Here is an 11,573-nt window from a genome sequence, read left to right as displayed (position 1 = left end):
AGTCTAATTTCGTTTTACTGTTTTAGGAATTTGATTATTGAATTCAAATTTTATCATAAAACAAAGTCAACTCAATAAATATATAAACAAATATGTTTGTTTGTATTTTCGTGTATATATATATATATATAAGTGGTTGTATCATATTTTTATATTATATCTGTCACAAAAGTTAATTACAAATATTTAAGAATGAGAAAATATTTGCTATTTTTGGTTCTTGTCCTCATTTCCGTTGATTCTATAAATTCTACAAGATCTATTCTCTTCAGAAAATTTAATATCGAAATTGTAAACCAGCTTAAGTTTCACAAAAAATTGAAAGTTCACTGCAAGTGTAAAAATTATTATTTTCCAATTACCTATCTTAACATAGGCGAAAGTTTTAAATTTAAATTTATAATTTATCCAAAAACTCTGTATTGGTGTAATTTATGGCAGGTAAAACATATTTTTTAAGTTTTTATATAATTCTTAACATATTTTTAGGTACCTTAATTAGGGATGAGCATTTTGTTTTGGTTGTATTATTTGACCAATTTGAATATTTTATNCATAACTCATTTGTCATCACAATTCACAAATAAAGCACACATATATTCTCATTTTAAGTAAATTATTTAAATATACACACTTTGATTTTGGTCAAATTGGATAAATCATTGTATTCGAAAGTATTTTGTAGTTATACCGGCAAGATAACACATGCATAATTACTAATTACCATATCATTAGATATATTCCTTCACATATATAGTCTAATTTCGTTTTACTGTTTTAGGAATTTGATTATTGAATTCAAATTTTATCATAAAACAAAGTCAACTCAATAAATATATAAACAAATATGTTTGTTTGTATTTTCGTGTATATATATATATATATAAGTGGTTGTATCATATTTTTATATTATATCTGTCACAAAAGTTAATTACAAATATTTAAGAATGAGAAAATATTTGCTATTTTTGGTTCTTGTCCTCATTTCCGTTGATTCTATAAATTCTACAAGATCTATTCTCTTCAGAAAATTTAATATCGAAATTGTAAACCAGCTTAAGTTTCACAAAAAATTGAAAGTTCACTGCAAGTGTAAAAATTATTATTTTCCAATTACCTATCTTAACATAGGCGAAAGTTTTAAATTTAAATTTATAATTTATCCAAAAACTCTGTATTGGTGTAATTTATGGCAGGTAAAACATATTTTTTAAGTTTTTATATAATTCTTAACATATTTTTAGGTACCTTAATTAGGGATGAGCATTTTGTTTTGGTTGTATTATTTGACCAATTTGAATATTTTATGGACTAAAACCTGTTTTAGAACATTTTAGTTCAATCCAAAAAAGTTCAAAACTTTTTTGGTTGAATATTATTGTCATATGTAATATTAGAACTTTTTATGAATTTTAATAAGTTGATCGGATTATCTATTTTGGTTTGCTTTTTTGCATTTTGTTTTTTATATAATCTGCTTAATTGATTGAAAAATTTGGTTAATTCAACTATCAACCCAATATATTGTTGACTTAAAACTAAAAAATATTTATTTTTGTGTTTCAGGGACCAAACTATAAACATCATGTGGTTTTTGATGCATTCCTCGCAAATGTTTATTTTATAGATCATACATGTAGTGGAATAGATCCCAATGTGTGTAGGTGGACTGCAAAAGAACAAGGAGTATATGTGCACGATACTCTAGGAGAATTTTTTATGTATGGATGGAAACCAACAAATCAAAGAGAAATCACTCCAGTCAATGCACCTACAACAGAATTTGATCCATACATTTAATACATATCTTAAAACTAATTAAATCATTATGTGTAATCTTGGTATCATTGTATATCATGTTGAAGAGAATAATGATAAAGATTTATGAGCTCAACTTCAATTTGGGATAGATATGATATTGATTTAATGTTTTTGTTTATAAATATATTCTAATTAATACAATGTAAGACTCATTGTCTTTAAAAGTATGATTAAATGTCAGAAAAAGGAAGTCAAAACATTGAATACAGAGAAGAGACAATAATCTAAAGTTTGTAAAATCAAAAGAAAGAAGAATTAGAAAAAATATGAACAAAAATATTTGTTTGTATTTTGCGTGTGTATATTATATGTAAGACATTGTTACAAATTTGTTCCCATGAGAAAAGTTCATTACATTTTAGAAAGGATTTACAAAAAGGAGAAAATATTTGCTAATATTTTTAATATATTAAGAAATTCATTTGAAGTTTTATTATTGAGGAATTTGATCAAAAAATATTTTGAGATTTTGGTTTAACCTAAAAAAGATTTATACTAAACTTTTTAATGGAGTTTTAGAAGTTGACTGGAATTTTGGTTTCATTTATTGCATTTTATGTTATATAATATGCTCGGTTTGTATAAAACTTTGTTAATTTAATAACATTCAATTTAATTTAGTTTCTCACACTAGTATAATTGATTGAACAATAAATTTGATGAATTACTTTAATTTTTTTTTTGTGTGTGTTTAGGAACCAAATTATCCAAATAATAATAAAATCATCTGTTGGATTCAGTTACGAGCCCAACCTCTATGTGGGCTTATTACTTATATTTCGACCCAATAATAAAAATAAAAATAAAACATTTCTTCTTCCCAAAGCCAAAAAATCTCAGTACAAAAAGAGAAGAAGAACAAAAGAAACTCAGAAATCGAGAGAAGAGAATCATGGGGCAAGGACCATCCGGAGGATTGAATCGTCAAGGAGATCGGAAACCTGATGGTGGTGGAGATAAGAAAGAGAAGAAGTTTGAGCCGGCGGCACCACCGGCTCGTGTCGGGAGGAAGCAAAGGAAGCAGAAAGGTCCTGAGGCGGCGGCGAGACTCCCGACGGTGACTCCGTCTACTAAGTGTAAGCTCCGGCTACTGAAATTAGAGCGGATCAAGGATTATTTGTTGATGGAGGAAGAGTTTGTAGCGAATCAAGAGAGGTTGAAGCCTCAGGAAGAGAAAGCTGAGGAAGACAGATCTAAGGTTGATGATCTTCGTGGTACACCTATGAGTGTTGGGAATTTGGAAGAGCTGATTGATGAGAATCACGCAATTGTTTCTTCTTCTGTTGGACCTGAGTACTACGTTGGGATTTTGTCGTTCGTTGATAAAGATCAGCTTGAGCCTGGGTGTTCGATTCTTATGCATAATAAGGTATGTTGTTGAATCTTATTTCGTTGCTTTGGGAACTTGATATTTTGCTTGCGGTGTTAGGGTTTTAGTACTGAGTATGTTCTGATTTGGTTTTTGTGTGTTAGGTTCTCTCTGTTGTTGGGATTCTACAAGATGAAGTGGATCCAATGGTGTCTGTTATGAAAGTTGAGAAGGCTCCTTTGGAGTCATATGCTGATATTGGAGGTTTAGAAGCTCAGATTCAGGAGATTAAGGAAGCTGTTGAGCTTCCCTTGACTCATCCTGAGTTGTATGAAGATATTGGTATTAAGCCACCAAAGGGTGTGATTTTGTATGGTGAGCCAGGCACTGGGAAGACTTTGCTTGCTAAGGTTTGTCTTTCTACTTATAATCTCATGAGTATATTAGTATACGTTAGAAGTATAGCCAGAAGATAAAAGGAGTATCTTTTAAATCACTTGTTACTATTATTGTCTTAATTTCTCGTTTCTCTTTGTGAAAAGCATGAGAGGTTGTTGTTTGGTGGCTAAGTGTATGTTTCATGCATGTTCTTACCTCACTTAAGAACATTGTGGAATTGAGCTCTTGTGTCCTTGTTTTCTTTCAGGCGGTGGCTAATTCTACATCAGCTACTTTCTTGAGAGTTGTTGGTAGTGAGCTGATTCAGAAGTATTTGGGAGATGGCCCTAAGCTTGTGAGGGAGCTTTTCAGAGTTGCCGATGACCTGTCACCATCAATCGTCTTCATAGATGAGATTGATGCTGTTGGTACCAAGCGGTAAGTCAAACTATCACGCAGACATCATAGCCAATTGAATAGCAGAGAGACTTCAGAATGGTATCTGATTAAACCATGTGTGAAATAAAACAGGTATGACGCTCAATCAGGAGGTGAACGTGAGATCCAAAGAACTATGTTGGAACTTCTGAACCAGCTTGATGGTTTTGATTCAAGAGGAGATGTTAAGGTTATCCTTGCAACAAACAGAATCGAGAGTCTTGACCCGGCACTGCTTCGACCTGGAAGGATTGATAGGAAAATCGAGTTCCCACTTCCAGATATCAAAACAAGAAGACGTATCTTCCAGGTAACCAATTCTGCTCGTATAACATTAACATATCAATGGCTTGTTCAAAAGTTTATTTTCAATTGAATTTGTTGTGTTATTTAAAAAAAAAAATAGATACACACATCGAAGATGACTCTCTCTGACGATGTAAACCTGGAAGAGTTTGTGATGACAAAAGACGAGTTCTCAGGAGCTGATATAAAGGCTATATGCACTGAGGCTGGTCTACTTGCCCTCAGGGAACGTCGTATGAAGGTAAAGACTCTGAACCATTCAGTTCAAACCATTCACACTCCACTTACGGAATCAGTAGCCGCTGACTCTAATGTTTGGGTTTTTATTTTGGGTCCATATTCAGGTGACGCATCCAGATTTCAAGAAAGCAAAGGAGAAGGTTATGTTCAAGAAGAAAGAAGGCGTCCCTGAAGGCCTCTACATGTAAAATCATAATCATATCGTCATTTTGACTTCCTCCTCTACACTTTGTTTTATACATTTGCTTCTGCGTAGGATCTTTCTGGTGTTATAAATTGATCATGCTTTCTGATCTCTTTAATATAACAATCCCTCATTTCCAATTTAGGATGCCTACTCTGATCTAAACCAAAACTCATTATTAAAACCAAATGTTACAGTACTCTTCCTCGGCAAAGTCAATAACAAAGCTCGTACATCGGCTAAATACTGTAATTACATTAATTCTGCAAACGCAGTTCCTTTGAGAAATCGAAACTTACTTTAATACATTATCAAGTGGATTAGATCTTTAGCGACCATGCGAGACAAATGGTTCCGTAAACGTCAATGTTGCCACCGAACAAGGCTCTGCAAGGGACTCAGCTGCTTCACTAAACCCTTCAATAGCTCCAACGTTTTCTCGAGCTTTCAATATTTCAAGGAAGTTGTTGGGTAGCTGAGCCACACCGTCCAAGAGCTGGATGACAGTCAACATGTTTGGTCTAACTGCTGCAACCGGATGCGAACAGAGCAAGCCGAGTTTCAGAACCAGTGTCACTTGCTCCTCATTGTACTTACCATCATGCTTAACCCTCTCATCAACCACTTGCAGTATGTCATCATCTTCCAAACAATCTAGCACCCAATCAGTAAGAACCATCTCGCTCGGTGAAGATGCTCGTGGCAAAACGGGTCTTCTCCCGCAAGTAATCTCTAACATAAATATTCCAAACGCGAAAACATCAGAGCTTGTGCTTGCTTTTCCTGTTTTTGAGAGCTCCGGTGAGATGTATCCAAACGTACCAGCCACGTTAGAGGTTTGTGGATCAAACCCGTGATCACAGAGCTTCGCGAGACCAAAATCTCCGAGCTTTCCACTCATAGAATCATCAAGAAGGATGTTTCCTGGCTTAATGTCCCTGTGAATGATGACTTGAACCCACTGGTGGTGTAAATAGCAGAGACCAGAAGCTACATCTTTAATGATCTTGAATCTTTGTGACCAATCAAGACTCTGTTCTGGTTGATGGTAAAGAAACTTATCAAGACTGCCTTTAGGCATACAATCGTAGACCAAATAGAGTTCTCCTTTGCGCCTACAGTAGCCAAGAAGCCGAACTAAGTTACGATGTCTGAGACGCCCAATGGTTGCAATCTCTGCCACAAACTCTCTCATTCCTTGTCTTGAATCATGAGAAACTTTCTTAACCGCGATATCTATGTTAGACGTCAATAATGTACCTTTGTAGACTTTTCCAAACCCTCCTTTACCAAGAAGCTCGCTGTTCTTGAAACCCTTTGTGGCAATGTAAAGATCTCTGTAAGCAAACCTATGTGGACCAAACTGAACCTCCCAGTCTTCAAGAACTTCAATCAACTTCTTCCTTTTCAAGAAAAACATATAACTTATGGTCAAGAAGACGAGAACCGCGAGGCCGGTTAAACTCAAACTGATAGCCAAGATCTTTTTCACACTTGTACTCCGAGAGTCTCTAGGAAGTTTAGGAAGACGAGAAATATCAATGTTTGAAGCTGTCCCATTGAGCTTGAAGGTCCAACCAAGAATATAGTGAGATGAACGAAGACGGCCTGTGGATGATGTGAAGCCAACATACATAGAGTCGAGAAGATATGGCGATAAATCTTTGGTTAGAGAAAGCAATGGAGTCTTTGGTTTAGGGAGATGAATAGGATGAATAGTGACATTAAGTTGTTTCCTTGAGGAATCATATTCAATCCAAGCTTGTATCGGTTTTTGATTTATGAGGCGGATGTTTTTGAACCTACCATCATCGTCTTCGTAATAACCTGCTGTAGAAGCTTTCTCTGATCTCAAACCATTGAAGTCAATACCAACATGGTTATCATCTATGTCACCAAACTCTTCATTTTGAAATGTATCAAACTCAACAGCTACGATATGATTTGAAGGATCTCCATTGTTTGTAACATTAAAGAGACCTAGATGTTGTGCTGATGAGCTATGAGGCAAGCCTTTGGTGGGAGAGATGACAAAAGCAAGTCCATGGCCATCAAGTTGATTGACCTGCGAGACTATAGCGAAAACAAACGTAGTGGAGAAAGAAGAAACGGTACCGTTTGTTGAGTTCTTCTTGAATCGTATTGGAGAGTTGTAGAAAACGTGACCATATGAGAATCCAGTCGAGTTTGTGAGCTTCATCAAACCATTGGAGTTAATAATGGCAATTCCTGAGCTGTCATACAAGTAACCATTAAAACCAAACTCTCCTTCTTCACTCTGAGAAACTGCTTTGTTAGAGAAGAATTGCATCAGCAGAAGAAGCACTAGTACATACATCATATTCATCGTTTTGCAGAATTTTTTTTGTCCTTCTTTGATCTGAAAAAGAGCTAAATAGGCTCTATATGTACGACTACTCTTCACATAGCAAACAACTTGGAAGGGTCCAAAAGCTATAAAGTCTTGGTGATAAAATATTGAATAAGTCTTCTTCAACGCCTCTCTTAATTGATTTTTCAAGAAATAAAGCAGCATGAAAACGATAGCTTATTAGATATATAGCCTCTTAATGGGCTTTAATATGAAGCCCATAAGCCCAAATTAGACAAATCGACTCAGCTGAGTTTGATGTGTGGGGAGAGAGAGAGAGAGAGAGAAAAAGACAATCATCTGGTAATGTAATCTTCGAAAGACTCTCTCTTATCTCTATCCACCAAACAAGAGAGAGGGAAAACGAAATAAACACACACAGGGAGAGACAATATGAGATAAGGATTTGAAGCCTCTCACCACTCTCTTCGTTTCGCTTATTAGTCGAACACCAAAAAATTTCTCGCTTTACTTTTTTTCTTCTTCTGGGAGTGTTTTTCTCAGAGCAAAGGCGAGCTTTTAAAGGTAGCTCCTTTTCTTAGTTTTGCTCAAATGGGTTTCTTTGTAAACTCTTCGTTTGTTTTAGTGAAATAAGATAGTCCGAAATTTATAATCTTTCTTTAACTTCAGCTATAGAGATGAAAATTTTGAGTTTTTTTCAATTCGAATTGAGAAAAGAATTTACCTTTTGATGTTTCAATTGTGTGTTGTTGTCTGAGTAGAGCTTGCAAATTTTGACAGTGTGTAATGGGTTTTTTTTATATGTGTAGGTGATAGTTTGAAGTCATGGCTACGATTACGCCTTCTTCTATCAGCAATGCCTGGCTCATTCCGGGAGCTGCTTTTAATGTAAAGAAGAAGAATGATTGTTCCATCAAATGTAGTTTTTCGGGTAGAGCTGGTAAACAGAATCTTTCATCAACGCAGAGACTAGTTTTGCCTCTTTCGACTTCTCTTAGATTGTTTCCTACTCATGGAAGGCAGTTTGTGTTGCATCCTCATCGTAGAGCTACGGGAACTGATGTTGTTGCGGCAGTAGAGGAACAAGATTCTACTACTCCTGTTGTTGCGGCGGACGAGAAAAAAACCGTGGCTAGTGAGAAGTCAGATGCTCCTGCTACGACATCTCAGCCAAGGGGAGCTGCTAGGCCCGGGAGGAAGAGCGAAATGCCTGCAGTTAAGAACGAGGAGCTTGTTCCTGGTGCTACTTTCACTGGGAAAGTACGAGCGATTCAGCCCTTTGGTGCTTTCGTTGATTTTGGTGCTTTCACTGATGGATTAGTCCATGTGTCTCAGTTGAGTGACACCTTTGTTAAGGATGTTGCGAGTGTTGTCACTATTGGGCAAGAGGTGAAAGTTAGGCTAGTGGAAGCTGACATTGAGACAAAACGTATTTCTCTTAGTATGCGTGAGAATGACGATCCTCCCAAACGCCAGTCCGGTGGTGGTGATAAGCCGAGATCAGGAGGGAAAAGGGATGGTTCAAAAGGAGGACAGAGGAAAGGAGATGGCTTTAACTCAAAGTTTGCGAAAGGGCAGATGTTGGATGGAGTGGTGAAGAATTTAACGAGGTCAGGAGCGTTTATAACTATAGGAGAAGGTGAAGAAGGGTTTTTACCAACAGCTGAGGAAGCAGATGATGGAATTGGAAGCATGATGATGGGTGGCTCTTCTTTGGAAGCTGGACAAGAGGTTAAGGTTCGTGTGTTACGGATAGCAAGGGGACGTGTTACTCTAACGATGAAAGAGGAAAATGATGGTAAGTTTGACGAAACAACCACTCAAGGGGTTGTGCATACAGCCACAAATCCATTTATGCTTGCTTTCCGTAAGAACGAAGAGATTGCTGCGTTTCTTGACAAGAGGGAGGAAGAGGCAGAGAAGCAACCTGCTGAGAAACCAGTAGAGCCTGAAGCTGAAGCCTCTGTCGCCACAGGGGAAGTCGAGGAACCGNGTGACACCTTTGTTAAGGATGTTGCGAGTGTTGTCACTATTGGGCAAGAGGTGAAAGTTAGGCTAGTGGAAGCTGACATTGAGACAAAACGTATTTCTCTTAGTATGCGTGAGAATGACGATCCTCCCAAACGCCAGTCCGGTGGTGGTGATAAGCCGAGATCAGGAGGGAAAAGGGATGGTTCAAAAGGAGGACAGAGGAAAGGAGATGGCTTTAACTCGAAGTTTTCGAAAGGGCAGATGTTGGATGGAGTGGTGAAGAATTTAACGAGGTCAGGAGCGTTTATAACTATAGGAGAAGGTGAAGAAGGGTTTTTACCAACAGCTGAGGAAGCAGATGATGGAATTGGAAGCATGATGATGGGTGGCTCTTCTTTGGAAGCTGGACAAGAGGTTAAGGTTCGTGTGTTACGGATAGCAAGGGGACGTGTTACTCTAACGATGAAAGAGGAAAATGATGGTAAGTTTGACGAAACAACCACTCAAGGGGTTGTGCATACAGCCACAAATCCATTTATGCTTGCTTTCCGTAAGAACGAAGAGATTGCTGCGTTTCTTGACAAGAGGGAGGAAGAGGCAGAGAAGCAACCTGCTGAGAAACCAGTAGAGCCTGAAGCTGAAGCCTCTGTCGCCACAGGGGAAGTCGAGGAACCGTCATCTGCCTCAGCTGAGGTAACAAGTGAAGAGGTTCCCTCATCAGAAACTCCCAAGGTAGAAGAAGAAGAAGTGATAGCGACCAAAGCTGAAGATGAGTTGCCAGAAAAAGAAGAGCAAACGGAAACACTTGCTGCAGCAGCTGTAGCTGAGGAGGTGGTTCCTCCAATTCCAGAAACCAAAAGTAGGTTGAATTTCCTTCTGTCGTATTGAATTAGTTCATTGTTTTAATGTGATATAGCATTGACGCTTTTCTTCTAATGATGACCAGGTCAAGAGGAAATTGTTGAGAACTCTATTCCTCCGAATTCAGCCACTGACGAAGTTTCATCTTCAGAAACTGTAGAAAGTGAAGAGGTTGAGAAGGAGGCTGTGGTGGCGGAAACACCTGTTACTGAAGCGGAGACTACTGCCTCTTTTTTCCCAGAAGCTTCTTCCGAGGAAAGTGGCACCACCGCTACTGCAGATGAAAGCATCAAAGGTCTGTCTTCTGTCCATCTTTTTTACCTGTTTTACTTCCTGAATCTTGACCAAATCGTTTATGTAAGTTTTCATCTCCTAACACAAAATGAAACAGGCATATCACCAGCTCTAGTGAAGCAGCTCAGAGAAGAAACAGGGGCAGGAATGATGGACTGCAAGAATGCTCTCTCAGAGAGTGAAGGCGATATGGTCAAAGCTCAGGAGTACCTCCGCAAGAAGGGACTAGCAAGCGCAGACAAGAAAGCAAGCAGAGCCACAGCAGAGGGAAGGATCGGTGCTTATATCCACGACAGCAGAATCGGTGTCCTCTTGGAGGTTAATTGTGAAACTGATTTTGTCTCGCGTGGCGACATCTTCAAGGAACTTGTTGATGATCTGGCAATGCAGGTAACTCCAAGATTCTAGCTAAAACATTTTCTTCATTTTGTGATAACTTAGGACATTACTTAACCTGACATGTTAGGTGGCTGCGTGCCCTCAAGTAGAGTACCTTGTAACCGAAGACGTTTCCGAAGATATTGTGAAGAAGGAAAAAGAGATAGAGATGCAAAAGGAAGATCTTTTGTCGAAACCAGAGCAGATAAGAGAGAAGATAGTTGACGGTCGGATAAAGAAGAGGCTAGATGCACTTGCATTGCTTGAGCAACCATACATTAAAGACGATAAGGTGATTGTGAAGGATCTTGTAAAGCAGAGGATTGCAACCATTGGAGAGAACATCAAGGTGAAGAGATTCGTGAGGTACACTCTCGGAGAAGGCCTTGAGAAAAAAAGCCAGGACTTTGCTGCTGAGGTTGCTGCCCAAACTGCAGCTAAACCGAAAGCTAAAGAAGAGAAAGAACAGCCAAAAGCTGAAGAGGTCAAGGAAGCAAGGTGAGATGTGTTTTAATATTTGCTATTCTCGACATAAGTTCTTAAAAGTTTTTGGCTATAAGAAGATTTAAACTTTTTGCACTCTACGGCACTGCAGTCCAGCAGCTACAGTGGTTTCAGCTGCTCTTGTGAAGCAACTGCGTGAAGAGACAGGAGCCGGAATGATGGACTGCAAGAAGGCATTGGCGGAGACAGGAGGAGATCTTGAGAAAGCACAAGAATTCCTCAGAAAGAAGGGTCTCTCATCAGCAGATAAAAAATCAAGCCGGCTTGCAGCAGAAGGGAGAATCGGCTCATACATCCACGACTCTCGGATTGGAGTTCTGATTGAAGTGAACTGTGAGACAGATTTTGTCGGAAGAAGCGAAAAATTTAAGGAATTGGTTGATGATCTTGCAATGCAAGCAGTGGCTAATCCACAGGTAATGTCCTCGTCTCAAACAATGGCTCCTTAAACAATGGTTAGTGGTCTCTGACCTGACAAGTCAATGCGCAGGTGCAATATGTTTCGATAGAGGACATTCCAGAGGAGATAAAGCAGAAAGAAAAAGCGATTGAGATGC

At 38.2% G+C, this 11,573-nt stretch overlaps 4 protein-coding genes across 4 annotated transcripts in view; 3 read left to right on the top strand and 1 right to left on the bottom strand.

Moving 5' to 3' along the window:
- On the top strand, positions 941-1,802 carry LOC109127619. The gene is made up of 2 exons (XM_019232624.1): positions 941-1,196; positions 1,567-1,802. The coding sequence occupies exons 1-2, from the start codon at positions 948-950 to the stop codon at positions 1,798-1,800; spliced, it is 483 nt and encodes a 160-aa protein (XP_019088169.1). The 5' UTR covers positions 941-947; the 3' UTR covers positions 1,801-1,802.
- On the top strand, positions 2,661-4,820 carry LOC104721970 (26S proteasome regulatory subunit 4 homolog A-like). The gene is made up of 6 exons (XM_010440054.2): positions 2,661-3,190; positions 3,295-3,540; positions 3,777-3,946; positions 4,040-4,256; positions 4,353-4,493; positions 4,597-4,820. Exons 1-6 carry the CDS (start codon positions 2,714-2,716, stop codon positions 4,678-4,680), a joined length of 1,335 nt encoding a protein of 444 aa, XP_010438356.1. The 5' UTR covers positions 2,661-2,713; the 3' UTR covers positions 4,681-4,820.
- On the bottom strand, positions 4,707-7,212 carry LOC104721971 (L-type lectin-domain containing receptor kinase V.9). The gene has a single exon (XM_010440055.2). The coding sequence runs from the start codon at positions 7,210-7,212 to the stop codon at positions 5,005-5,007; it is 2,208 nt and encodes a 735-aa protein (XP_010438357.2). The 3' UTR covers positions 4,707-5,004.
- LOC104721969 overlaps positions 7,353-11,573 on the top strand; it is a 5,999-nt gene continuing 1,778 nt past the window's right edge. The window contains exons 1-7 of the mRNA XM_010440052.2: positions 7,353-7,572; positions 7,818-8,618; positions 9,273-9,838; positions 9,926-10,135; positions 10,232-10,524; positions 10,601-11,010; positions 11,108-11,432. Coding sequence (XP_010438354.1) covers positions 7,834-8,618; positions 9,273-9,838; positions 9,926-10,135; positions 10,232-10,524; positions 10,601-11,010; positions 11,108-11,432 — 2,589 coding nt within the window. The 5' untranslated portion in view covers positions 7,353-7,572; positions 7,818-7,833. The remainder of the gene's footprint in view (positions 7,573-7,817; positions 8,619-9,272; positions 9,839-9,925; positions 10,136-10,231; positions 10,525-10,600; positions 11,011-11,107; positions 11,433-11,573) is intronic.

Source organism: Camelina sativa, chromosome 11, assembly GCF_000633955.1.
Source record: "Camelina sativa cultivar DH55 chromosome 11, Cs, whole genome shotgun sequence".
In the NCBI taxonomy this organism is placed as follows: Eukaryota; Viridiplantae; Streptophyta; class Magnoliopsida; order Brassicales; family Brassicaceae; genus Camelina; species Camelina sativa.
This window is presented reverse-complemented; position numbering and strand designations above follow the sequence as displayed.

Excerpts from the sequence above, each read along its gene's own strand:
- LOC109127619 (XM_019232624.1), top strand. The coding sequence starts at position 948 with ATGAGAAAATATTTGCTATTTTTGGTTCTTGTCCTCATTTCCGTTGAT. Across the intron at positions 1,197-1,566 it reads ATTGGTGTAATTTATGGCAG|GGACCAAACTATAAACATCA; the intron begins GTAAAACATATT and ends TTTGTGTTTCAG.
- LOC104721970 (XM_010440054.2), top strand. The coding sequence starts at position 2,714 with ATGGGGCAAGGACCATCCGGAGGATTGAATCGTCAAGGAGATCGGAAA. Across the intron at positions 3,541-3,776 it reads GGAAGACTTTGCTTGCTAAG|GCGGTGGCTAATTCTACATC; the intron begins GTTTGTCTTTCT and ends GTTTTCTTTCAG. Across the intron at positions 4,494-4,596 it reads TCAGGGAACGTCGTATGAAG|GTGACGCATCCAGATTTCAA; the intron begins GTAAAGACTCTG and ends GTCCATATTCAG.
- LOC104721971 (XM_010440055.2), bottom strand. The coding sequence starts at position 7,212 with ATGCTGCTTTATTTCTTGAAAAATCAATTAAGAGAGGCGTTGAAGAAG.